The sequence below is a fragment of the Tursiops truncatus genome, chromosome 16 (assembly GCF_011762595.2).
Source record: "Tursiops truncatus isolate mTurTru1 chromosome 16, mTurTru1.mat.Y, whole genome shotgun sequence".
Lineage (NCBI taxonomy): Eukaryota > Metazoa > Chordata > Mammalia > Artiodactyla > Delphinidae > Tursiops > Tursiops truncatus.
The window spans coordinates 80,433,985-80,460,454 of NC_047049.1; the positions used below are offsets into that span (position 1 = coordinate 80,433,985).

A 26,470-nucleotide genomic window follows, 5' to 3' on the forward strand; every position below is an offset into this window, starting at 1 on the left:
ACACCCCGACTAACCAAAGCATTTTCCACGCAATCCCTCATTTAATCGACCAAACAATCTTAGCGATGACAAATCTTTAATAAAACTCAGAGAAGCAAGCCACAAAGACATTCTCACAGACTTTCCAACCTGAATCTCAAAGAGCTTCCAAATTCTCTGCCTGATGTGCATATTCCAATTTCATTTTGCTTACAGCCTCTATTTTGTGCATCTATATAAAGCCATTTGAGGACAGAAATATCACTCCTGAATCTGTACCCAACTGTTCCTCCTGACAAGCCCCAGGCAACCTCCCTGCTGTGATTCTTCTTTCCACGTCATCCCTATTGGTCCCTAATTTCCCTTTCTCATCTGATTGGAGGAACTGCTCCCTGATATCAGAACAAGGACTGCCACTATACACACGATGAAAAGGGAGATTCCCCGAGAGAGAAACAGACTCACACACACCCAGGGCAGGGGCAACACAACAGCACATGGGGAGAATGGGAAGGGTGAGGCAGAATGAAAGAAAGGCCCAAGGGGAACATGAGTCCTGTCTTCAAATATTTAAAAGACTGCCATGGGAAACAGAGTAAGTCGTGTTTTTTCTGTTATAAAGGACAGCACTCTGATCAATGGCCCACCCCTCAAGGCCAACGGAGAGCCACGTGTCCAACCAACCTCACGGTGCTTGTTACAGCAGAACACCACCTGTATCAATATTTTTCTTTATACTTTCGCTTAAATTGGCTCATTCCTTTTGCTCAAATAAATACATTTTAAAGAATACTTCACAGTATTACTACCATAAATGGGATATGACAACCACTTGCCGGATTTAGAAGTCAGCCATACAAATAAAGACAATGAAAACAAACTAGCATTTTGCGGGGAGCCTGCTCGGCTCCTTCTTTATTACAAAGGGAAATTAGTTTTAAAGAAGGTTAAGGGCACACTAGCAGCAAATTGAGACTTTCTCCTTGGCAGCAAGAAAATATAAGAAGGTGAGCCAATGGCGTTCCATGTCACATCCTGGGACTCTAAAACTCATCTCTTGTACCCCTGGGGACACATCCCTCACCTGTATAGGAATGAGTGTGTGAGGGGGAAAATGTTACTAAATAAATTTATAAACTTATTTTACGTTATATTCACAACAAGCCAAATAGGAGTTCAACACGAAAATGCAGGTTATAAGGAAAGCTGGCAATGATGGAAAAGGCGTCTTTACAAATGCTAATAATAGTTAATATTTGTTGATCAACTATACTTCGATTAAAAAAATAGTTACACCTGTTGAATGCGCTACAGTTTACAAAGCATTTTCATTTACCTCGTTACGCGTAATCTATTTGAAGTAGTGACTATTCTGCCCCCAGAAGAATTCGACAAAGCATCCCTCAGGACAGATGACAGCTAAGGCCCCTTCCAACAGCAACAGTCTCAGGATCTGAGCTGCCTCACCAACCTTGCAAAATCTGAATTGCTAATTTTTAAAAGAAATGGAATTTTAAATTAAAACTTTAACCTATGGTCAGTTAGAAATCTGAATTGGATTTACCAAAGTAGAAAGCAATTTAACTCAGCGAGGATGGAGCACATCCAGGGGACGTTACAATGGCAATCACTCTGTGTGTGTGTTAACACAACACAGATCATACGAGCAAGAGAACTTCCCCGTAGCGATCAGGGATGGAGAGCTGAGGAAAGGTCACTGAAGGTGAGAACGCACTGAAGCCCTGCTTCTGCCACCAGGTAACCTCCAAACGGATCAGACAGACGACAAAGCTGAAGTGTGCAAATTAAAATTTTCTTCCTATATCCCTTGGCAACCTTTGGACTGCCCCAGATTCATCCAAACCAGACCTCCGTGGTCCTCTCGGGTCACTTAAAGTTAATGGAGATCATCTCACCAATTGCTTTCCTCCTTCTTTTAGGGGCACTAACTCCTAGTTGTTCTGCAAGGACTTGCTTTGGGACACGCGTTCCTGCCCTGCCTTCCCTCTACCAAGTGTGCAAGGTGATCACAGCCAGGGAGCCAACTGGTTTAGCCGCTTCGGAGGTACAGCATCTTAGCTGCATTGTCTGAAACGTTTTCCTGGGAATGCATAAACACTGAAATACAAAATTCTAGGAAGCCCAGAGGGTTCAGGGCTCAGCCGTTTTGAATTTTTTTTTTCTATTTAGTCATCCAATTTTTTTTTAAACATCTTTATTGGAGTATAACTGCTTTACAATGGTGTGTTAGTTTCTGCTCTACAACAAAGTGAATACACATATACATATGTTCCCATATCTCTTCCCTCTTGCAGAGAGAACTATTGAGAATTCTCGATAATCTCACCAACCTCCTTCTCGGAAGCTAGCCCTGAACTCTCCTCTCCAGATTCTCAGGTTTCCAGTCATCCTCTGAGCCCCTAATGCCTGGGAGGATGAAAGCCTTTTCTTCTCCCTGACAGCATTTTACCCTACTCTTCAACCTGGCAGCGTCACAGATGTGTCACGGATGGAAATGGCTGGGAGATCGATGCCCTCTGAACAGTGGCGCTGGAACAGCAGGAGGGGGTGGCATAGAGGATGGGCAAGGACCTAGCCTGGGTCTCCCCGCTTCCCTCAGCTTCTTTTGTATCATACCAGTATTTGTTTAAAAATAACCTTTCTGGGCTTCCCTGGTGGCTCAGTGATTGAGGGTCCGCCTGCCGATGCAGGGGACACGGGTTCGTGCCCCGGTCCGGGAAGATCCCACATGCCGCGGAGCGGTTGGGCCCGTGAGCCATGGCCGCTGAGCCTGCGCGTCCGGAGCCTGTGCTCCGCAACGGGAGAGGCCACAACAGTGAGAGGCCCGCGTACCGCAAAATAAAATAAAATAAAATAACCTTTCTATGTCATGCTGAAAAAAATAATGAGATTGGATATTTGCTGAGGGTTTCTTAGCTGACACTGATTGTCATGTTTTATATATGCACCAATGAAAAGTTCTCATAGCCCTTTAATTAGATTAGCTCTAGAATTTGCCATCTTCCTCTCAGCATTCAATCTGTCTCTCCTTATTAGCCTGGTCTTTAAATCTTTCCCTGGAGAGATTAAATCAGTACATTTTTTCCCCCTTTGAGCCCAAAGCGTCATGACCCAAGATGGCAGACATTCTACAAGATACAAGAACAATTCATAAGGCCTCTTGCTTTACTATGATACGAAAAGCTTGGGGGTTGCAGTTCATAAACTCACCCTGAGTGGCCAGTGTGATGTGATGTAGGCACCAATATTAAGCATGATCTTGGCTTGCACTGGAGAGCCTTCACCACATTTGGACCATTCTTTTCCTTCCTTGACACCACCTTAAAAGAGAAAACAGGCAGCAAGGTACTCCGCATGGCGTGGCCTTAAGCAGAAGCGAGAACTTTTCCACACCCACGGGAAGTGATGACCCAGCTGGTGAAGTAGGGCGCCGGAACACCACTTGGAAGGTGGACAGAGGGAGGGAAAGATGTGAAGGAAAGGACGGCAAGGAAAGCAAAAACACCGCTGTGTTAGCTTCCTAATCGCTGCCATAACAAATCACTGCAAACTTAATAGTTTAAAGGAACGCAAATTATTACCTCACAGTTCTGGAGGTCAGAAATCCAAAATGGTTATCACTGGGCTAAACTCGAGGTGCCAGCAGGGTTACTTCCCTTGTGGAGGCTCTAAGGGAAAATCTGGTTTCTTGACTTTTCCAGCTTTTAGAAGCTGCCTGAATTCCTTGGTTTGGGGCTCCATCCTCCATCTTCAAAACCAGCAGCAGAGGGGCTTCTCTGGTGGCGCAGTGGTTAAGAATCCACCTGCCAACGCAGGGGACACGGGTTCGAGCCCTGGTCCGGGAAGATCCCCCATGCCGCTGAGCAACTAAGCCCGTGCACCACAGCTACTGAGCCTGTGCTCTAGAGCCCGTGAGCCACAACTACTGAGACCACGAGCCACAACTACTGAAGCCCACGTGCCTAGAGCCCGTGCTCCACAACAAGAGAAGCCACCGCAATGAGAAGCCCACGCACCACCACGAAGAGCAGGCCCCGCTCGCCGCAACTAGAGAGAGCCCGTGCAGCAACGAAGACCCAACGCGGTCAAAAATAAATAAATGAAATAAATAAAAATTTTTGTAAATCTCTAATAAAAACCAGCAGCAGAGCATCTTCTAATCTGTCTTTGACTCCTGCCTTCCCTGTCCCCCTCTAAGGACCCTGTGAGCACGTCGGGTGCACCAGGATAATCCATGATGGTCTCCTCATCCCGAGTCTTAACGTAATCACATCTACAAAGTCCCACTGGCCACATAAGGCAACATATTCCCAGGTTCCAGGGATTCGGATGAACACATCTTTGAAGGGGCATCGTTCTGCCCACCAGAGCTACCACTGGGGGAGGGGGAGAACGAACGGAGGGCTTCAACTTAGATCACAGACAAGCTTAAGAAGTTGAAGGATTGAACAGTAGGTATTTGTGGATCTTTAAAATAAAAATAAGCAAAGGAGTTGGGGGACCTGGGTTCAAATTCTAGCTCTTCCATTTATGAGTTGGGTAACTTTGGCAAGTTACTTAACGTCTCTGGGCCTCAGTTCTCTCATCAGAAAAATGGGGATGAGAATGGTACCCCACTCCTTAGGTTGTCATGACGCTTAAGCAAGAGCATTAGCATATGGCCTGATACATAGAAGAGGCACAAAAAATGGACCTCCAGATCCAAAAATAAGGAAACCGAGGCTCACAAAATTAAGTAGCTTAACTCTGTCTGTCCAACTTCAAATCTGTGATGCTCCCATTAGCTAATCCTTAGGGTTAAGATCAGTGTTTGGGCCTAATTTTTTTTTAAGATTTTTTTTCATGTGGGCCATTTTTAAAGTCTTTATTGAATTTGTTACAATATTGCTTCTGTTTTTTATATTTGGTTTTTTTGGCCACGAGGCATGTGGGATCTTAGCTCCCCGGCCAGGGATTAAACCCACACTCGCTGCATTGGAAGGCGAAGTCTTAACCACTGGACCACCAGGGAAGTCCCTAGGCCTAATTTTTAAAAAACATCTATTGATTCAACAGAAAAATAAGATTCTACATTCAGGTTACAGTGCTGAGTGCCAGTGACAAAGAAGCATTCACTCCCAAGGAACTCAACACCTATCAAACAAACAGACAAAATAGAAATACATGGCTGGGAGACTGGGATTGATATATACGTACTACTATATGTACGAGTAGGGACCTGCTGTGTAGCTCGGGGAGCTCTTCTCAATACTCTATAATGACCTGTATGGGAGGGGAATGTAAAGAAGAGTGGATATATGTGTATGTCTGGCCAATTCACTTTGCTGTACAGTAGAAACTAACACAACACTGTAGATGAACTATACTCCAATAAAAATTAAAAAAAAAAGAAACCTGACTAATACAAAGGCATATAAAATCATCAATTCTAGAACTTGGAATCTCAGATCATTCTGATCTTAACCCAGTGTCTTTCCAAACTGAATATTGGCTAAGTCTGGGCCATACTAATGAGGAACACTTTCTCCTTATCTAGAAGTGAGTCGTAAGGACCAGTGCAATCGTGCTGCTCCACCCACGTGCATGCTTATCCCACAGTTCCCGCACAATATTTTTTTTTTCAAAAGACATGGAAAATGTTGTAGTATAGAGAAAATAAATAGAGCATTCTTTTTTTTTTGCGGTACGCGGGCCTCTCACTGTTGCGGCCTCTCCCGTTGCGGAGCACAGGCTCCAGACGCGCAGGCTCAGCGGCCATGGCTCACAGGCCCAGCCGCTCCGCGGCACATGGGATCTTCCCGGACCGGGGCACGAACCCGTGTCCTCTGCATCAGCAGGTGGACTCTCAACCACTGCGCCACCAGGGAAGCCCAATAGAGCATTTTTTTTTTAATTATTTATTTATTTATTTTTTGGCTGTGTTGGGTCTTCGTTTCGTGCAAGGGCTTTCTCCAGTTGCGGCGAGCAGGGCCCACTCTTCATCACGGTGCGCGGGCCTCTCACTGTTGCGGCCTCTCCTGTTGCAGAGCACAGGCTCCAGATGCGCAGGCTCAGTAGTTGTGGCTCACGGGCTTAGTTGCTCCGCGGCATGTGGGATCTTCCCAGACCAGGGCTCGAACCCATGTCCCCTGCATTGGCAGGCAGATTCTTAACCACTGTGTCACCAGGGAAGCCCCTAGAGCATTCTTAAGTGACCATCTTATTCATTTTAGGAGAGGGTATGTATCATGAAATGCATTTTTGCTCAGAGATGAAAAGGGTCAACTCTGCTGTTGTCAAACTTGTTTTTATAAACTCTATTTTATATTTCATTTTGGTATATCAATCTTGAGTACTTTATTGTCAGATCTTCATTTGTAAACCTCTTCCCTATGACAGTACAGTGTGCACTCAATTTTGGAGCATGGAAAATACATGTACTTGTTTTGTACCTGTAGTTTGGATATATACTTGACAGCTTTGTGCTTTGGTGTTTCAAAAATTTTAAGGCTGTAATGAGGAGTCATATTTACAATCATCAGTATATTCTCTACAATGAATATGCTCCCTTAATTAAATCATGATGCTGGAAAAACACACACACGCAAATTAAACTAAATTAAATTTTAAAAAGAAAGAAATACACGTGTCAGATAAACGCAAACATGATTTGGTAAACAAGAGGTACAGACAATCTGTGCCCCAGGCTAGGGGTGAGTGATGTAAGTCATTGATTTGGGCTCATAAAAACCTCCCTAGAGGGGATGGAGTTTGGAGGAAAGAGAGGCCTTTCAGGCAGCAGGGTGGGAGGGGACACAACCAAGCTGGGAATATGCTGATCACCAAGTAGGAGGGACAGGGTAGCCAAGGTCAGAATTCACGTGCAGCACAGGGACTCAAACGCCAGCAGGCAGCAGGGAGCTCCTAGAGACCCAGGTGCCCACATCGAGGGGAGTGGGGAACGCGAGGGAGGCTGGCCTGCCTGCTGCACTGCACAGGCGCGGTACCCTAGAGCTATTCCTCCCTTCAGTTCTGTCAATGTTGGCATCATACCTTTTGGAGCTCTGATATTTGGTACATCTATGCTTATAATTATCATACCTTCTTGGTGAATTGACCCTTTCGTCAATATATAATGTCCTTCTTTGTTTCTTGTAACAGTTTCTCGCTTAAAGTCTATTCTGTCTGATATTACTAGTACTGATACCCCGGCTCCCTTTTGCTTACTATTTGCAGGGGATTTCTTTCTCCACCTTTTCAATTTCACTCTCTGTGTGTCCTTAGACCTAAAGGAAGTCTCTTATAGACAGCATGTAACCGGATCATGGTTTTTTATCCATTCTGCCAATCTATGCCTTTTGACTGAGGAGTTTAACCTATTTACGTTTAAGGTAATTACTGATCAGGAAGGAATTACTTCTGCGGTTTTGCTATTTGTTTTCTGCATGTCTGATAGCTTTTTTGCCCTTCATCTCCTCCTTTATTGCCTTCCTTTGTGTCTAGTGCCACATTTTGATTCCCTTCTCATTTCCTTTTATGTGTATTTTATAGATATTTTCTTTGTGGCTACCAGGAGGATTACGTATAAAACCTAAAGTTATAATAATCTAATTTGAATTGATACCGACTTAACTTCTATAGGGAACACAAACTCTACTTCCACACAGCTCCATCCCCTTCTCTGCATTCCTGATGTCACAGATTACATCTTTATACACTGTGTGCTCATTCAAATAGATTTATAATTATTCCTTATGCATTTATCATTTAAATTCTGTAGAACCTACCATCTTGAAGGTGGCTCTTTGTTCTCTGGACATTCACTTAGTTGCTGTAGTCCTCTATTTTCCAGAGCTGCTGTAAAGTTGTCTGAGCTGGTCTCTAACTGTTATTTGTTGTTTGTTTGTTTTTAAACTTCCCATGGAGGAACAAGGGCCTGGCGCTTCCTACTCCCCCATTTTGCTGACATCACTCCACTCAGGCACTGTACGGTCTGTAAAGGAGGGGAGATCCCAGGTCCCCCTCTACCCCTCAGCTCCCAGCCCTGAGAATGTCTACTGGGGACCCCTAATCACAGGTGTTGGTTCAGATTGGAGCACTCTGAGAGCAGGATTTACACTGCTACTTCTTGTACCTGTTTCTGTGAATTTCTTTTTAAAATCCCAATTGTCTTCTAAAGAGTGTGTCATTTTTCTATCATTTTAGTTTCATTTATCATTTTTGGTTTAACTTTCTTCTTATTTTGCCTACAGGAAACTTCTATTTTCATTGTTTTGAACCTTAGCTGTATTGTGTCTCACTAAATGAGTCCTGAGTTTGCCTTTCTTCATATTTTGAGTTTCACTTATTTAACTCTTACTTTCTCTTATTTAATATTTTTATTCTTTTGTATTATTTCACTATTTTCTCACTTCATCTTTGGGCTTTTTTTCAGTTTCCAGTTACTTTATAAGTATTTTTTTCCCTAATTTCCACTTTCTTTCATCTTTATCCATTGTGTTTCATTTACCACATTTTACCCTCATTTACACTGAAGGCTGTGTATCATTCTTTTAAGCTTGTATTCTTTGCTTCTCAATTATAGTTATTTCTCTTTATTTTATGTAATTTTTAAATGTATCACTTCTAATTCTCACTTTTTAACCTTTAAATCTGTGATCTTTACCTTTATCAATTTTTACATTTAACTTTTAAGTTTTAACAATATTCTGCGTTATCAGTATAGAGTAGTGAATAGGGCCAGACAAGGTAGTCTGGATTCAAATCCTGTCTCCACCACTGGTTAGCTGTGTGACCTTTGGGGAGCTATTTAACCTCCCAGTGCCTCAATTTCCCATCTGTAAAATGAGGATATCAACCGTTTCTATCTCACAGAATTAAAGAAGTTCATATATATAAGGTCTTTAAAAGAGTCTCTGCTACATAGGCATCCAAGCAGAAACTGATAGCTATTCACCAGCCCATTTCCCTTTTCTCTGAGACACACAGTTGAACACATTTCCCAGCTTCCCTTGAAATTATGTGCAGCCATGTAACTGAGTTCTGGTCAATGAAATTGTGGACAGAAATGACGGCCACCCCTTCCAGGCCTAGCTAATAAAAACCTCCTTTGTAGTCATCTCACAGTCCTCCTTCCTCTATCGATTAAATGTCAATGCTCTAAGGGGACTTTGGAAGCCGCAGGTTGAAATGGACGTGCACTGGTCCACCTGACTCCCTGAATGCCCTCCCCTCCCAAACCCCACCACCAACAGCCTTGCCTCAAAATGTAATTTATATCAGCAAGAAACAAACTCTGAAAGTGCTATGCTACTGAGAATTTAGTTTTTATATTACAATAGCAGGGGTTAACTAGTACAAAAATTGGTGTCTTAAAGTAGGCACCAATAAAATAAGCGGTACTGGCTTAACAACCAAGCAGTGGACAGCAAGGAAACTGATATCAGAGACTGGAAAGATGGAGATCCAAGTTATGCAATGGCAAAATGTTTGGCAAAATCACCACCTGCAGTAACTAAGAAAGACCTAGTGTCTACCAAGCTGGCGGCCAGTGGGGGAAATGGGAAAGTAGAGAATTAGTAATAAAATAAAAGCAATAGTAAAGATGATATTAAAGTAATTTTAAAGAAAAAGATATGATCGGTCAAGAATTTGTTGGTTTGCAGGCGTAAATGAAAGAGGATAGAATCCATCAATTTGTGTGCCTGAAGGGTTGGAAAACCTGACTCTCTCAAACACTAAGAAATAAGATTGAAAAAGCTTATAAGTGACAAAGGCCCAAAGCCTCAGCCCTGTGGCAAAGAACTGATCAAGAGTGATGCCTTCCCATCTGAATCCGAGGGCCTCAAGGTAACCACCATTCAGTTGAGAAGGAAGGGTATGGGGTGATACAGTTATATAATAAATCAAGCCTGACAATAATGTCTAAGAAAAAACTTTGGGATTAGCCATTGGTATAACGAACTTAATGGAAGAAAACAGAAGAGAATCCTACTAAGTTGTTGACAGAAATGTACGGCCTAAGACATCATGAGCCTGGACTTTGAATAAAGAGTCTATACGAGCCTTTAAAAACCTCAGGCCACTAAACAGAGGGCGGAAAAAGCTGTGCACGCCCTCGCCCTCGTAAAGATGGCCGACTCCCCAGCAACGCTTCAAATGTTGCCATGGAGACTGAAGGACAGGATGACCCCGGCAGCACAGAGCCAGGGGCCATGCAGACAATTAACAAAAGACTCCCTCTCAGAGAGCAGAATCAAGGCCCCGTGGAGAAAGTTCTCCCACTCCCTGGCAGGGGGCCTTCACCTTGCCTACCCACTGGCTTCCAGGATTGCTTTGAACCTGGAGATGCACGTGACTATGGTCAATCTCCTATTTCACCCTGTTCAAAGGGGAGTTTTTAGTCTTGTGTCATCCTGTCTCTGCTCCATCACTGAAAATTGGGAGGGGCTCAGGAGGAGGTAAATAACTTATTCCTTTTTAGTTCATAAGTCACAGAAGCTCATTTAGTAAGGCCCGTTAAGCCGGGATCCTCATTTAGACAGAAAGGAGAAAAGCCATCTGCAATGACTGCAAGGGCCGCATGGTGTCTCCTTGCTGGGGGGCGGGTGGGGGGGGCGGGGGCGGCGGCGGGCGGGCGGTGCGGTTTCCAGATGTGAGAGGAAAAGAGAACCGGGATTTGGAGACCACTAGGGGGAGCTCTAGTAGAGACTGGTTGCTGTTCACCAAACGAAGGTCTTTTCCTCCCTCATACCCAGCTAAGAGAATTTCCCAGCCTCCCTTGCGGTTTCCTGTGGCCATGTGACTCAACCCTGACGAATGGGATGTGGGCAGAAGCAGGGTCAGCCACTTCCAGGTCTGATCCTTGAACAGCCCCTAGGAAGTCTTCTGCTCTCTCTTTTCCACTATCCACTGGCTGGGTGGCAAAGGCCACATGCTAAAGGTGGCAGGCCCTTTGTCAGCCTGAGTCCCTGGACGGCAGTGTCAGGCAGAGCGTCCCCTCCATCCGAGCGGTGCCTTAGGGTAGCCAGCAGTAAACGGAGGGAGAAGTGAACTTCCCCCAGCAGGGAACCACACTTCTGATGTTCTAAGCACTGATATCTCAGAATACCTTAGATTCCCAGCATCACCGTAAACACAGGAACTTAATAAAAGCTAGCATGTTCTAAGGGGGCACGACCGTAAACATTCCAGTTTAATGTGGCTGGGTGAGTAATCAACAGGGCAAACATGGGATATTGTGTAGCCATTAGAAATAATAAAGTAAAGCAATATTTACTGACATGAAAACGTTTCTGTGCTGTACTAACTAATGGGAAAAAATAGATTAGAAAACAAGGGGACATAATCCCACCTCTGTAGAACTGCATGTGTGTATAACACAGGCCTGAAAACCCTCCAGAAGGATCCTCACTAAAGCATTCAGTGAGGAAGGAGAGGCTTCAGTGATCACTTCTTGTACCGTGTATTTTCAGGCTCGCTTGGTGTTTTGTAACGCCTATGTTTTGACTTTTACATAAAAACAATAAAGCTACGTTTGAACATTAACCATAATATTTTTCCTCCAGTTGACCTTATAACGTCCCCTTTCATTTCCATTAAGAGATTCTTCCCACCCCCTCTGCTCTGGAATTTCCTAAAAACACTACTTCAAAGAAGTCAGAAAATTTATGGGGGTGAGAAACCTCCCGTCCCAAGACAATGACAATCTCATCTAGGCTCACAGCTCATCTGCACTTTTCACCGTAATCTATTTCCATCAGTTTATAAGAAGTGACACGGTTTAAGCTTCCTGGACTCCACCTCCCTAATCCCGGGACATCGGGCCGACCTTGTACACTGACTGCTGTCCTCCAGGAGAGGAAGAGGGGCCAGTGCAACCTAAGACCCTGGCCTAAAGGCCCCGGCCTGACTTGAACAGGAACCGGTGAGGGGAGGGAAGGAGATGCAGCAGAAGCCACCAGCAGGCTCTGCAACCTTTCTCACAGTCACACGACTATGGGTGTGTCTGCCACTGAGCCAACTGCCTGCCCCCGAGCCAGGGCGAAAGAACGACCCTCGGAGTATACGGACCTGTACACAGTCTGTTGTTAAGACTGTGGAGACAGTGCCATGTTATGACGCTCACCAATGGGGTTTAGGTCATAGGTGACTAGCCCCTTACCAAACGGCTGTGAAGGCAGGGTTTTTTGTTTTGGTTTGGTTTTGGTTTTTATTGCGGTACGCGGGCCTCTCACTGTTGTGGCCTCTCCCGTTGCGGAGCACAGGCTCCGGACGTGCAGGCTCAGCGGCCATGGCTCACGGGGCCAGCCGTTCCGTGGCACGTGGGATCTTCCCGGACCGGGGCACGAACCCGCGCCCCCTGCATCGGCAGGCGGACTCTCAACCACTGCGCCACCAGGGAAGCCCAAAGGCAGGGTTTTGAGCAGAGGTGTGAGCTGGGTGAACTAGAGTTTTAGGAAAATTAATCTGACCATAATGACACCATGATTAGAAAGAGGCTGAAGGCTGAAAACCTCTTGTAAAGGCTACGGCAGTAATGCTGACACGTGTGAAGACGGAAACAGGAAGGAAGAGATCCTGGGGAGTGGACCCAGCCCTAAGCACCCAACAGATCCACAGAGACCACACGCAACGTGCAGGAAACTGAGACCACTCCAGGTATGCCAAACAGAGGACGTTTAATACAGAGAGTTGGTCACAAAGGTATGGAAAGAACTGGAAAAGCACAAAGAAGAAGGAGAGCTAGAAGGGATAATAGCTAGAGGTCAGACACTGGTGCTCCGGGCTGCATCCCTGAGGCTGCTCAGTCGGCTGGACTGTTGCAGAGCCCGTGCCCATCGGTTCTGGAGCCTGGGGAAAGGGCTTACCTGTCAGGGCTGCTGGAGCCCCAATCACCCATCCTTGCCTGCAACTGCCCCACTGTAAAACCCGAACCAGGAAGCCTTCTCTCCCTCCTGCCTCTGGTCTCCCACCACTACCTCCAGGTGGCAGAATTTAACAGGAAGGGAGCTGGCAATGGAGCCAGGGATGTGTCTGACTCCCAGCCCCGGCAGTAAAGTGCAAAGCACCGAAGGATGGGTGAGAGGCCAAGAGTCAATAACCAGCACCCAGCTGACACTCTGACCCATTCTTTTCCAACCTGTGTTAACAAATGTGCATTCCAAAGACATAGACGTAGAGAATGGGCTTGAGGACACGGGGAGGGGGGAGGGGAAGCTGGGACGAACTGAGAGAGTGGCATGGACATATACACTACCAAATGTAAAACAGATAGCTAGTGGGAAGCAGCCGCATAGCACAGGGAGATCAGCTCGGTGCTTTGTGACACCTAGAGGGGTGGGATAGGGAGGGTGGGAGGGAGACGCAAGAGGGAGGGGATACGGGGATATATGTATATGTATAGCTGATTCAGTTTGTTATACAGCAGAAACTAACACATCATTGTAAAGCAATTATACTCCAATAAAGATGTTTAAAAAAAATGTGCATTCCAGAGGACAGGTGAAAGGCAGTGGTGATGAGGGGGCCTTGGAAGGCAGGAAATTATAGCCCTTGGCCTCAAGGAAAATTCTAGAGAAAATTTAGAATTGAGGAAATAGCAACATTGCTCCTCTGACTATGGTAATCATATCACTGAAATAAAAGTGAAATGACCAAGCTGGAGCCAGGTAAGGCATGCGATACACGCTCTCCCTCCGGAAGGGTCTGTGTGCTACACTAATAATAGCATCTTTCTTTTGTCCACAGGGCTGCAGCTACCACACACGGTGTCACTGTGCAAATTTTTTAAAAGGCGCCCGCTCTGGGGTGATGAACTATAAAAAGATGTTCCCTCTGGGAGGATAAATTAGAAAAAGGTGGTCCCTCTGAGCTGATGGGTTGGAAGAAGGCACCCCTTCCTCAACACCAGGGCCCAGGCCGGGGGTCAGCCCCACTACCCCCTGGGCCCTCACGTGTACTCCTGGCTGGACATGGCCTGCACAGCTCTAGGCCGCAGCCCACCGGTTCTAATAAGCTAGTATTTTCTAAGCCCTTTGTGTGTGTCTCATTATCCTCACAATGGTTCTATGAAATAAGCACTATTATTGCCCAGTTCACAGCCGAAGAGAAATCAAATGGCCTGCTCCTGGTCACATACCTGGTAAGTGACAGAACTGCTGGTAGAAATTTGAAATCTAATGTTAGCCCCATTGAGGGCCGACGATGGGGCAGAGGCCGGGCTCAGATCTTTCCTCACATGACCACCGTTGACTCTCAGAATGTTACCAAGTCCAAGCTCGCTCTGTTCACCGCACGACAGGCCAATAAATCGGGAGACAAGGCGTTGAGGCAGGGAATACGACCTTATTCGGAAAGCCAGCAGACCGAGAAGACGGCAGACTAGTGTCTCTGATAAACCAGCTTATCGGGGTCTGGATGCCAGTTTCTTTTAGAGCACAGAGAGGGGGAGGGGTGAGGAAGTAAAGTAAAAAGGCCGTAAGTTTTGCCAATATCCCCTGGAATGGCCAGCCTCGGGCAGGGGGTGTGTTAACTTCTTTCTTGCAGCCATGCACAGGTGGACAGGGGCCGGAGGTTGCCCTGAACAAAGGCACTTTGGTTTAACCTTCAGGCAGAGGGGCAGGGTTCCCTGAGGCGGGCCATTGTGTACAGACAGGATCGTTTTAGTGAACCAAAGCAGCGGAAAGCAAAGGTTAAAGAAAAAAAATCAGATCCAACATGGAGTCAGGTTTGGCTCTTCTCTGTTACAAGAACAGCATGAAGTGGCCATGACTACGTTCGGTTCACCAGTCGAGCCCTCTCTGCAGGGGGAACCTGGGCCCCAGGCCTGGAGGAAGGGCCCAACCTGCATGCTCGTGGGCCCAACACGTGTGCACCACCCCGGCCACGGAGAACGGCATCCTTCCATTTATTTATTTTCTGTTCAAGTTACTGCCTCCCTCAAGGGAGGCCGGAGCACAGTCAGCTCTGATGGGCGATGAGGCTGCAGAGGAGTATCGGAAGCTGAGACTTCCTGTGGGCTTTTCTCCTGGGGAAACAAAAAGCCCCTTTGACTCTGGTTCCTTTGGGGTTCCAGGGAACAATCTGGCATTCTCTTTGCACTGAAGCGCCTTTGACTCCTACAGTCCCTGCAGACAATGCTGAAAGGACACCCAGGGGATTTGCCAACTAGACTGCCAAGTCCCCAGCCTCACAGTGGTTCTCCCTCAGCGAAAACGGCTCCCAAGTGACAGCTCCAGAAATGTACAGGGAGCTGGTGAGGTTTGGTGGCAGAGCAATCAGCTGGGTACCCCTCTGTCCCCGCCAGCACTCAGGTTGGGTTCACTTCCATAACGGTCTTATTAAATAAGCGTGGACTGTGCCAATTTCTTCCCTGCAGCCAGAACACCTGAGAAGCCAAGGGAGAGGCCAAACTCTATGCTTAGAGAGAAAGGCATGGCAGGCGCGCTGCTGAGCTGAGCCTCTTCTGAGGTTAGAATGCCCTCTTTGGGTGTGAGATGATACCAGCAAGAGCGGGGAATTTTCTGCAACAGGAGAGGCAAACTATCAGAGGGGATTCCAAGAAGCCAAATTCCAACCAGTGGAGCATCTTGCAGAGAGAACGGAGAATGTACATTTCATGTAGATGAAAATTTTATAAAGACAAACCCAAAATTAAATTACACCTGGAAAAGGCAAAGATCGACTGGCTCTAGGACCAGAATTTCAGAATTCCCTTCCCAGAGCCAACCCTCAAGTGCTCTGTTACACCACCTTCACTCTCCGCGATCATTTGCTATCGATCAGCCATGCGAAGCTTCCTCATCACCAGCAGCCCCCTCGAGCGCTCACAGCCCTAGACAGCAACATAGGAGCCAAAGGCATCGCCCACCCCGGCTGCCGGGGGGTGGGGGGGTGGACATTTACGGGGGCACCTTGACAGTTCCAACCCCTCTTCCTTCCAGCTCATCAATGACAGCAGTTGTCTACAGCTCCCTCCAAGACAAGCAGGGGCTCTGGGGCCCGGGAGGATTAGAGGGTGGGGCATCGTTTGCCCTCGGACTGCAAAATGTGGCCCCCAAGGATTGATCCAAGAGGCAGCAGCATCAAGAACAGAGTCAGGGCTTCCCTGGTGGCGCAGTGGTTGAGAGCCCGCCTGCCGATGCAGGGGACACGGGTTCGGGCCCCAGTCCGGGAAGATCCCACATGCCGCGGAGCGGTTGGGCCCATGAACCATGGCCGCTGAGCCTGCGCGTCCGGAGCCTGTGCTCCGCCACGGGAGAGGCCACAACAGTGAGAGGCCCGCGTACCGCAAAAAAAAAAAAAAAAAAAAAAAAAAAAGAGCAGAGTCAAAGCCAGTGCAAGGCAGACTACACAGCCCGGCCCTCCCAAAGGGCGAGGCAAAGCCCGAGAACCCAGGTGTCAGACCAAGGACCAAACACCAGCCAGGCCTGGTGGGCACACCGTCTTGGAAGCTGAGCACGGGAGCCCCCGGACCCCGCAGAGCAGACCGCCTGCCAGCGCTGCCTTGTAGAAGAGCCAGTCTGCACTCCTGCGCTGGCAGCGTGCTGAAGCTCTCCCTCCCCTGCAACGCCGCCTCCGTCCCTGGGCTCACCCCTTATGCAGGCTGGGCTTGTGTCTCACAACAAAGGCAGCATATCGGGGGGCCCATCTCGGGGAGAGCAGAGATAATACAACAGCCACTGAGGCTAAGAATTGGAAATGCAGCAGGAGAAAATGAGGGGAAGGGGAGGAGAGGCAGCAAAACGAGTACAACAACGATTGTACAAGCTCGGGATGCAGCAGGAGAAAATGAGGGGAAGGGGAGGAGAGGCAGCAAAACGAGTACAACAACGATTGTACAAGCTCGGGATGCATCATGGAGAACCGCGAGCTTCCCCTCACGCATCCTGCAGGAGTCTGCAAGCCCTCGTGTGCACAGATGTGAGGCGATGGAGAGTCTATCCAGCTCACTGAGTTAAGGGCACGAGCATCTATTTTGCTGCAGAAACACTAATGCGATTCAGTTAAAGGATCAGGGACCTGGATTAGGGTGTGAGGGACAAGCTATAAGGCAAACTGAGATCACAGGCAGGATTGATGTTAGAGGCGATATCAGCGAGTTTACCATCAAGACAATGCTTTACACGTAAATGGTACAGATTATGATGCGCTCATATAAATGATCGGATTAGACCTTTACCACAATTCTACACTGAGGGCTGACCAGGAAGGACACTAAGATTCAGAGAGATTAAAGGACTTGCCCAGGGTCCTGACTCTCAGTCCTATCCATCCGGCCACTCGGCCAGTCACAGTTAACCATCACTTACCCACATCAATAATGAGTAATTGATCACAATTTAAAAGAAATCTGCCACACACCTCCGCACTTCCATTAAAAGGTGCATTGGTCCATGTTTCAGAAATTCACAGTACATCTTGATACCTGATGAACATCCTGGGTGATAGGCTCTGGAGGGGCAGGGGCAGTGCCAAACGTCAGCTTGGGGTGCTGCAGTCCCCACATGCTTCCTGGGTCGTCTAAAGCCACTCCAAACTAAAATCATCAGGGTGTACTTTGATATGGGCAGCTGAGGTTTTTCTCTTATGCAATGTGTGAGTGGCAGAGCCTTTAGAAATTTTCACCACTTGTATAGATCTTGAACATGCAGCGTGTTCAAGACTGTGTTCGCGTGCAAAAGCAACTTTAAGACACGTACCCTACCCTGCCTTTCCAAACCCAGCTGCTGCCTGAGCCTCCCATGCCACATTTCAGGAGCCACCACCGGTTGGGAAGCAATTCCCCTGCGCGCCATGGTGGTCAAATTACAATGTTAGTTTAAACCCATGCAATTCGGTAAGTCTCTATTCCTACTACGGGTCTAACACAAATGATAAGAAGATAAATAAGACAAGAAATTCAGCCCAGACTAATGCAAAGGCATATTCTCTCCACTAAATTTCTGGTTGACTCACCCCTTCCTGGCTCTGTAATGATGAAGAATTATTCACTGTACTGGGAAAGGCGGTCTCCTAATTTGGATAGGATACTGTTTTTTTTAAAGGGTCTTATGCTCCTTAAAAATAATTTTAAAAGCAGAGTCAATATAAATGTACCCCAAGATCAGCCTAAGGTAAATAACCCCTTCGGGATATCTCATTTTATTTTCACTGAGCCCTACTCCACCTCAGCAAACTGGGAAAAACAGGTGTAGTATCAATACCTTTCCTTATATATCACCTTATGCTTTTCAAAAAAGTTTCAAAAACATTCCAGTATTTATTGGAATGAATGTACCTAGATAATCCCAAATCCTAAAGTCAAGAAAATGTAACAGTTGCATTAAAATGACAGAATTTGTCCATTTTTCCGTTCAAACGACTATTTGAGTCAAGCAGAGGAGGACACACAAAAGCTGCCCTGTTGGGAAATAGTTCAGAACTCATCCTACAATCCCCAAAGCCAGTGAGGCGGCTGGGTGGAGGATGAGGTCATGAGTGTGGGATCAGCGTGAACGCTCCCCTTCGCTCCGCCCCCACCAGCTGCGGGCCTCCCAGCTGCTGGATTGACTAAATGGTAACACCACGGCCAGGAAATTAACACAGAGTGTCTAGAGATGGACTAGTCTCTCTCTTCCTAGATGAAGAGCAGCACATTCTATATACAAGTGTGGAAATCAATACTTGCCTAAGTTATCTTCAAAAAACTTCCCTGGTGGCGCAGTGGTTGAGAGTCCGCCTGCCGAAGCAGGGGACACGGGTTCGTGCCCCGGTCCGGGAGGATCCCACATGCCGCGGAGCAGCTGGGCCCGTGAGCCATGGCCGCTGAGCCTGCGCGTCCGGAGCCTGTGCTCCGCAACGGGAGGGGCCACAACAGTGAGAGGCCCACATGGCGAAAAAAAAAAAAAAAAAAAAAAAAAAAAAATTGTTATACCCAGCAGTAAACATTGCAATTGATAAATTCTAAATTAAAGAATTCCTTCTTTCTCCCTCCACTCACCTGCCTATCTATCCATCCATCCTATATTCACTGGGTACCTACCAGGGGCTGCTTACTTCTTGATGATGTTGGCGTATCCCAATTGCCATTCTGATGAAACAGCACCCAGAAACTTCAAAAATTAATTCTCTTTTTTCCCCTGGACCATGGCTTCTCAAGGGTACGGACAACAATCTACACGTTTTTTTAAAATCTAAACAGCCACCACGGTGTGCGGCAATGTGATCTGTGCATTTCAATAAACTTTTGAACTGAGAGGAACTTCTGGAACTCTTGGTTGGTTTCGAAAGACATAAAAATAACAAGACGGGGTTAATCCACACACGGGATTGCTCAATCTAAAATATAATAAATCGTTTAATTCAACTCAGTCAGAGTGGAATAAACCATGAATGGGCTACATACAGGAGGGGAAAGGTGATCAACCAGAGAGCTTCCTTGAGTCGAAGGGGTTTACACTGGAGTTGGGAAGGCGGGTTAAATACACAACAAACTGTAACAGAAGAAGTGGAAAAGAGTAGATGATCCCAGAGGACCAGAGAAGGCTGGGAAGTATTACTGGCAAGATGTGGAGAGACTGGGGGCAAAGAGGACAGATTCCATCATGTTCTTGGTGGACAGAATAAAGTGTGCAGGAAAAGGGTCAGAGTAACCATTTTAGGGATTTAGTGGCCTGTTTACGGAAGGCCTGGAAAGGAATGCTAAGAATTTGCTTGCAGGACCCTACTGAGTCTTTGCACGGGGAACAGGGACCTAATCAGATCTCTGCTTTAGGAAGATTATCCTGGCAGCAGTGTGCAGGCCCGACTGGCAGGAGGTACTGAGCAGAGAAATACTGACACAATTGTCGGGACTGGGAAGACACAGGAAGGACTGAGATGTCTTTGGAAGAAGCGTCCTAACGGTGGCTGCGAAAATCTGAGGGTTGCCTTAAATCACCCGGAGAGAGTACCAGGCTTCGTTAGATCTCCCCTTTCGACTGGATGGTCCTTGTGGACAATCTGATACATCTTTAAACACCCTGCTGGGTACACCACAGTGCCATGCATACAGTAGGTGCCAAATAAATGTTCCTGAACGGATAAATACAACGGAATGAATAAATGGATAAATTAGTGTCTCTTCTAGGAGAGAATTCCATAACCAGAGGAAAACAAAAGCATTGATAAGAGTCAGATCTACTATTTGAATTGAATGCAGATTATCTATACCCAAGGTCAGCTGTCTCACATTCCACTATGCCCGGCTCGTGGCTATAATGAAAGCACCAAGGAAATAGTAATAAATTGTATGGAGTTGAGACCTTACAACTTCTCATCACCAGAAAAAAAAAAAAACAACTTTGTAACTTTCTAAGGTGAGGAATGTTAACTAGACTTACTGGGATGATCATTGCACAATGTATACAAATACCTGTCCTGCACCTGGAACTAATATAATGTTAGTGTCAATTACACCCTAATTAAAAAAAAGAATTGTACTGAGATACACAAACTTTTTTTCAGCAGAGGATCTGTAATCACAAAACAGCTTTCACAAGTCTATGTTTCCAGTGTATGAGAAACACAGCCCCCATTTATCTTCTCTTTGCTTTTTTTCTTATTCCACTGCTGTGAAATTGTCCTCCTTTGCCTATCAGTATTTTAGTAAGATGAGATATGCTTTCATTTATAAATGCAAAACACATACATTCTCCTGTGTCAAAAATAGAGCCTAGGGGGGCTTCCCTGGTGGCGCAGTGGTTGAGAGTCCGCCTGCCGATGCAGGGGACACAGGTTCGTGCCCTGGTCCGGGAAGATCCCCCATGCCGCGGAGCGGCTGGGCCCGTGAGCCATGGCCGCTGAGCCTGTGCATCCGGAGCTTGTGCTCCGCAACGGGAGAGAACACAACAGTGAGAGGCCCGAGTACTGAAAAAATAAAACCAAAAAAACAGAGCCTAGGGCTTCCCTGGTGGCGCAGTGGCTGAAAGTCCACCTGCCGATGCAGGGGACGTGGGTTCGAGCCCTGGTCCGGGAAGATCCCACATGCCGCGGAGCAACTAAGCCCGTGCACCACAACTACTGAGCCCGCGTGCCTAGAGCCCATGCTCCGGAACAACAGAAGCCACCACAACGAAGAGTAACGCCCGCTCACCGCAAATAGAGAAAGCCCACGCACAGCAATGAAGACCCAATGCAGCCAAAGATAAATAAATGAATAAGATTTAAGAAAAAAAAAAAAGAATCTAGGTCTATTTATTTCAATTACCTCATTTAAGATCAGGCCCCCTACACCTATGGTTACCATTATAAGGACCAAATATATATTTCTCAGCAGCTGCACTTGGTAAATGCACTTGTCCGTGCCTCACCGGCCAGAGCGCAACAGATTTGACCACCTGATCGTTTGAAGCTTCTTCCAGCAATAAATTCTGTGATTCTGTTTTACAACACCCGAAGACCAAGAAGCGACCCTAGTGATCTCAGGAAGCCTATCTCTACATCCACTTATGAGCCATGACAGGAGGCAAGTGGCCAAAGGGAAGGAGGGCCGGATAAAAGGAAGCAGACAGAAAACCGATGGTCATGTCGGCAGCTAAGCACACCATGTGGGCCCCTGACTGCCTTCCAAAGCCAAATAGAAATACCATGTCACTCACTGGTCAGCCACAGTTCCCCTCTCCCGCTACCACTTGGTATGAAAAAATGGGAAGCTGATGGTGAAGTCTGTGCTCAAAGAAGCAGCTGGTAAACTCTGATTTCAAGAGAAAATGGATTTGGAATGGTCAAAGCATCTGTGGCAAGTATTTTTTAAATTGCATGACTGTTGCACAAAAGATACTTGCTAAGGAATTTTCACCACAGTCATTAAAATCGAGAACAAGAGAAGATTCCCAAGGGCTAAAAGGCTTACATTACTAAATGGTGCTGGCTGGAAAGTGGCACAGCTATGCCCGAGGGGACCCGCCCCAGCCCCAGGGTGGCTGCCCAGGGCATCTCTGGAAGCACTGGTCTCTGCTGGCTTTGCATGAGAACCCGGCATATAAGCTGAATTAGTATCATCATTGTCAAAAAGATTATTCTAATTCTGGTCGAATGATCCTAATCTAAAAATTTTATACTCAGGAACTTTGTTCTGTGCTGGTCTTTAGATCTTATTATTTAAAGGTCACCCCTGTATCCTCTCTTCACTCTGAAGATCTTTCATCAAACTCTGACCAAAATCACAATAAAATTCACACATTAACCATTTAATCGCTAATCCTTCTTCGACCACAATTTTAAGAATTTTTTTCAAAGGAAAAGTTTTAATGAACATAATAAATGTGGGCTTTTTTTCCCTAATGTTTGAGCAATGAGCTACTGTTATTTTTGTCATCTAATGAAACAATAATAGTTTGCATGCAGTGTTTCGGAAGTAGATAGAAATTGATGAACATGGCACAGGAATGGCTTACAAGAAAAGAGACACCAAACCATTGGTCTGCTTTGCTGGGATTATGGTGGTTTTCAGTGTTCTTTTTCTTGTTTGTAGTTTTCCGTGCTTCCTGTAACGAGCACCCACTACTTTTGGAAAAAGAAAAAAGAATAAAAGAGGAAGGAAAGAATAAGGGAAACAGTTGAATTAGGGATTGTTCCCGCAACACAGAAACCCGGCACACACGCTCCCTCAGGTGCACAGACTTTGCCTGACGGTCCATTTCTGGGGGCATCTCAGGTGAACAGTGAGGTCCTTGCAGAAATGTCCTGGGTCCCAGCCCTGCCAGGTAACCATGACACCAAAAGCCTCAATCCCAGTTTACCCCTCTTGTGCCATCCTAAGGGTCCTGGCAAATTTATGTTAAAATAAAATATTCATGCAAACTCTATTTAGTTTTGAGATCTCTGATGAGTTCCTTCTTTTTCCTTTTGCTCAAAGTGTTTATTCAATACTCTATTATTTTAGGGGATTTCTGATGAGTTCTTGTGATACGTTCTTTGAAGGTTTTAGTACGTTTTTTCTCGGCAAATTTTCACTGCTTATTTTTACAAGAAGACAGCTTAAAATGGGATTTCTTTTTACATAGGGATGAAAACAATTAGGATTATTTCAAAGTCTCTTCTACCAGGGCTAACAATTCACTCATATTTTAGAGTCTATAAATATGCAGCGTATATTATTATCAACTGTTCTAACACAGGTCTGCTCTGAACTACAGTTCATCTGCATAACGTCAGCTTGGCCAGTGGTTGAGAAGACAGCTGTGAGAGGCACCCACACCAGGGTTCTAATCCTAGCTGTACCCTCAACAGCCACGTGACCTTTGGAAAGAAGCAGGGTGACGCTGCATCTCAGCTTTGTACAGGGAGAGGATTATAAGTATCTACCTTACAACAGTCTGGGGCAGATTTCATCAGAGCGATTCCTGATAGACTGCCTGGCACATACCGCAAGCGGTAAAAATAAACTGCAGACGTTCTTATCCCTCTGGGTAGCCGTGATGTCTTATATGCGAGCAGTGACTTGCATGCCTCAAGGAGCTCTCAGGTCTTTTACCTCATTTGAGTCTCAGGCAGCTCTATCAGCCCAAAACGTTACTGTCCCCGTTTTATCTTTTTCGTAAACAGATGAGGAAACTGAGGCTCAGGGTCACAGAGCTTAGAGAGCAGCTCCCGGCCTCTTTTCGCTCAGGTCTCCACTGACCCTCAAAAGACTTCACGTGCCTGAACTTAATAAGATTAAATTTCCTTTAAAAAAAACTCCGCTATTCATACTTTAATCAAACCAAACTGGTTTTTCTACACCACTCCAAATTAATTAGGTTTTGCTTAGTGAAAAGAGCAACTGAGGTGATGATTTAGAGCTTACTGTGTATCTCAGCTCTGGGCTGGGGGTTCGAAATCGAGGCTCAGAGATGTTAAAGGACTTGTCAAAGTCGCCCGGCCCTCTTCTGACGCAGCAAGGACACATACTCCCTGACTCCAAACCTCATTCTCTTCCCAAGTCTCAAATTCCTGTGCATGTATTTTAAAAGTGTGGATGGTAGGAGACGTCCTGCCGTTCCTGAAAAGCAACTGTGCACGTAATGGCCTAAGTGTCAACCCTGAGTGTTGACAGCGTGACCCGTGCTCGGGGCGGTGGAAGCGGAGGGATCGCTCCGAGCCGGGCGTGGGCGTCACTACTGCCAAGGAAACGCGAGGTGAAACTGCTCGCCGAGCAGCCACTTGGGGCGGTACCAGCACCAAGTTCCTCAACCCACCCCAACCTCCAGGTCCCCGATGCGGTGGAAGCCGAGACTCGGCCCGGGGTCGGGCCGCGGGCTCGGCACCGGGCGCCCGGGCGTCCCCTGTCCCGCGATTGCGCGGGTGAGGGCGCACGGCGACCCGAGGTTCGGGCGGCGCAGTCCCCGGGCTCATCCAAACCCGAGCGCGCCCCGGCCGCCTTCCTCGGCCACCGGGACCCGCCCGGGCGGGTCCGACCGGCGCTGCTGCCAAAACTGCGGCTCCCGGGATCTCAGCATGGTGTTCGGGGAGGACCCGGCGCGACGTCGACCCCAGCGCGGCGCGCCACGCGGTCCTGCTTCAGTTTCCCTCACCTCACAAGGATGCATAAACCCAAAATGTTAACAGCGGCGCAGCCCGGACCTGCACGATTTCCAGACGTTACAGCGCACCCTCCCCGCCGGACCCCCGCCCCGACCCGCCGGGCCGCCGTGACAGCACCCCTACCTGCGCGGTGGCCCCCGCCGCCACCGGCCGGGGCGCCCTGGGGACCCCCGCCCAGCATGCGCCCCGCCGGTTCCTCACGCTCCGCCTCCTCCGCCTCCAGCTCCGCGGCGGCCGGCGGGCTCCGTGCGCCCGGAGGCCCGCGGCGGGGGAAGCGAGCGGCCGCGCCGGACGGGAAGTGGGGAGGGGGCTGGCGAGGAAGGGGAGGCTCCTTCCTCCTCACGGCCCGCGCGGGCGGTTTCCTCCCCAGCCTCGGCCCCGGCACGCGCGCGCGCACACACACACAGACACACACACATACGCACACAGCACGCGCACACACGCACGCACACACACATACGCACACAAGCGCACACACGCACACGCGAGAGGTTGGGGCGGGCGGGGCCGGCGGGCCCACAGCCTGCGTCGCGGACCTCGGGAAGTTTGCTTTTCGCTCTCGCCCGTTTGCTGGACGAAAGCGAGAGGGGAAGTGCGGTGGGGAGAACGGGTGGTTCGGAGAAGGAGAAACTGGGAGGCCTTCCTGGGGCGGGGGGCGGGGCGGGTCTACGAGGGTGCCTCGCAGACACTAATTAGGGAAGTGACCAAAGGGTTGATGGAAGAGATGGAGGGGAGGAGAGGAGCGGGGGGAGGAGAACGAGGGGAGACGACAGACCACACTGGGAAAGAGGGGGGCGACCAGTTCAACATGAAATGAGGGACCAACTATTTGAACCTTCTGGCAGCACTGGACTGGTCCCAGATCCCCCTCTCCACTTGGGGCAGCCATCCCAGGACACAGCTGCGATCCGTGCCCAGCTCGAGTCCCTTCACTCTTCGGTTCCTTCAAGGGGGATCCTGGAGCATCGCTGAGGCCGCACCTGTCAGACACGGTTCTTGCCCTTAAGGGGCTCCCCTCCAGCAGGGAAGAGAAATATGTGCGTATAAAACTAAATAACAGCATGCAGTGGAATATGCCACGAGCCAGAGGTTTGGCACAAAACATTGCAGAATATGGGGGTAAGAGGGAGTGTCGTGAAGAAGGATCGGAAAGGCTGTCTGGAGGAAGGGAAAGGATCCTGCTAGAACTACAGGAGGGTCAAGGTCCTTCACGAAATAAGAACCGTGTGAGTGAAAACACCTGGACGTGTTAGGAGTCAGAGAGTTGTGGGATGGAATGAATATGAGCGTGGATGTGAAGCATGTGGGGAGATGGTGGAAGGAACAAAGAAGTTGGATCAAGCTGAATTTAACGGTGTAGACCACGAAGCAGAGATCTGGACTCAGTGCTGTGGTTTGAGAGATTAGAAAAAAGCTGTTTGTTTAGCTACTTGACAGAAACATGGGGCAAGAGGTGACCTCCACTAAATGAAGTGGAAATGCCAGAACTGCCCTGGTATACTGGAAAGGCATTATCTAAAGGCTTAGGGAGGTTGCAGTATTAGAGTGGATTGATCACATATGACCTGCTTACTCACTCCGAGAGGGTCCACAGGGCACACCGTTCACCGTGACCCTGAAAAATAACTTTGTGACCCAGCATCGTTGGTCAGCTCTTCTCTGTAGGTCAGAAATTATAGTGGGAACTATGCCACTGCAGTGTGGGTCCTAAATGCAGTGAGGATAATTGGACCCCAGGGTAGCTGGGGCCACATGGTGGCAATGAATCACCAAAGGCAGGGTGGGCATGGTTTCTGTAACGGACAGCAGAGTCAAAGCAGCAATACTCTGACCGCCACAAACCTATGGCATTGGCCAGTTAATCATGGGGTTCTTCGATGAGAATGCTACTGAGTTCTTATTTGATCTATATGAGCAGAAAAGTTCTAGGTCAAGGGAACAAAAG

General features: G+C 47.6%; 1 protein-coding gene and 1 long non-coding RNA gene across 7 annotated transcripts in view; both read right to left on the reverse strand.

Moving 5' to 3' along the window:
• The window catches only part of DISC1 (DISC1 scaffold protein), a 342,719-nt gene extending 317,611 nt beyond the window's left edge, over positions 1-25,108 (reverse strand). For 5 of the 6 annotated variants that reach the window (XM_033842010.2, XM_073793660.1, XM_073793662.1 and 2 more), the window contains exon 1: positions 24,649-25,107. In XM_033842010.2, coding sequence (XP_033697901.1) covers positions 24,649-24,706 — 58 coding nt within the window. In that variant the 5' untranslated portion in view covers positions 24,707-25,107. Of the gene's footprint in view, positions 1-24,648 lie in introns of all 6 variants that reach the window. The other variant, XM_073793661.1, reaches the window with a different exon arrangement.
• Positions 876-24,642, reverse strand: LOC141276704 (uncharacterized). Its single transcript, XR_012326676.1, has 4 exons — positions 23,789-24,642; positions 22,398-22,506; positions 3,211-3,320; positions 876-1,063 (listed from the first exon to the last, which is right to left on the reverse strand). It is a non-coding gene; the product is annotated as an uncharacterized lncRNA (long non-coding RNA).
• Positions 25,109-26,470: the final 1,362 nt, after the last annotated feature.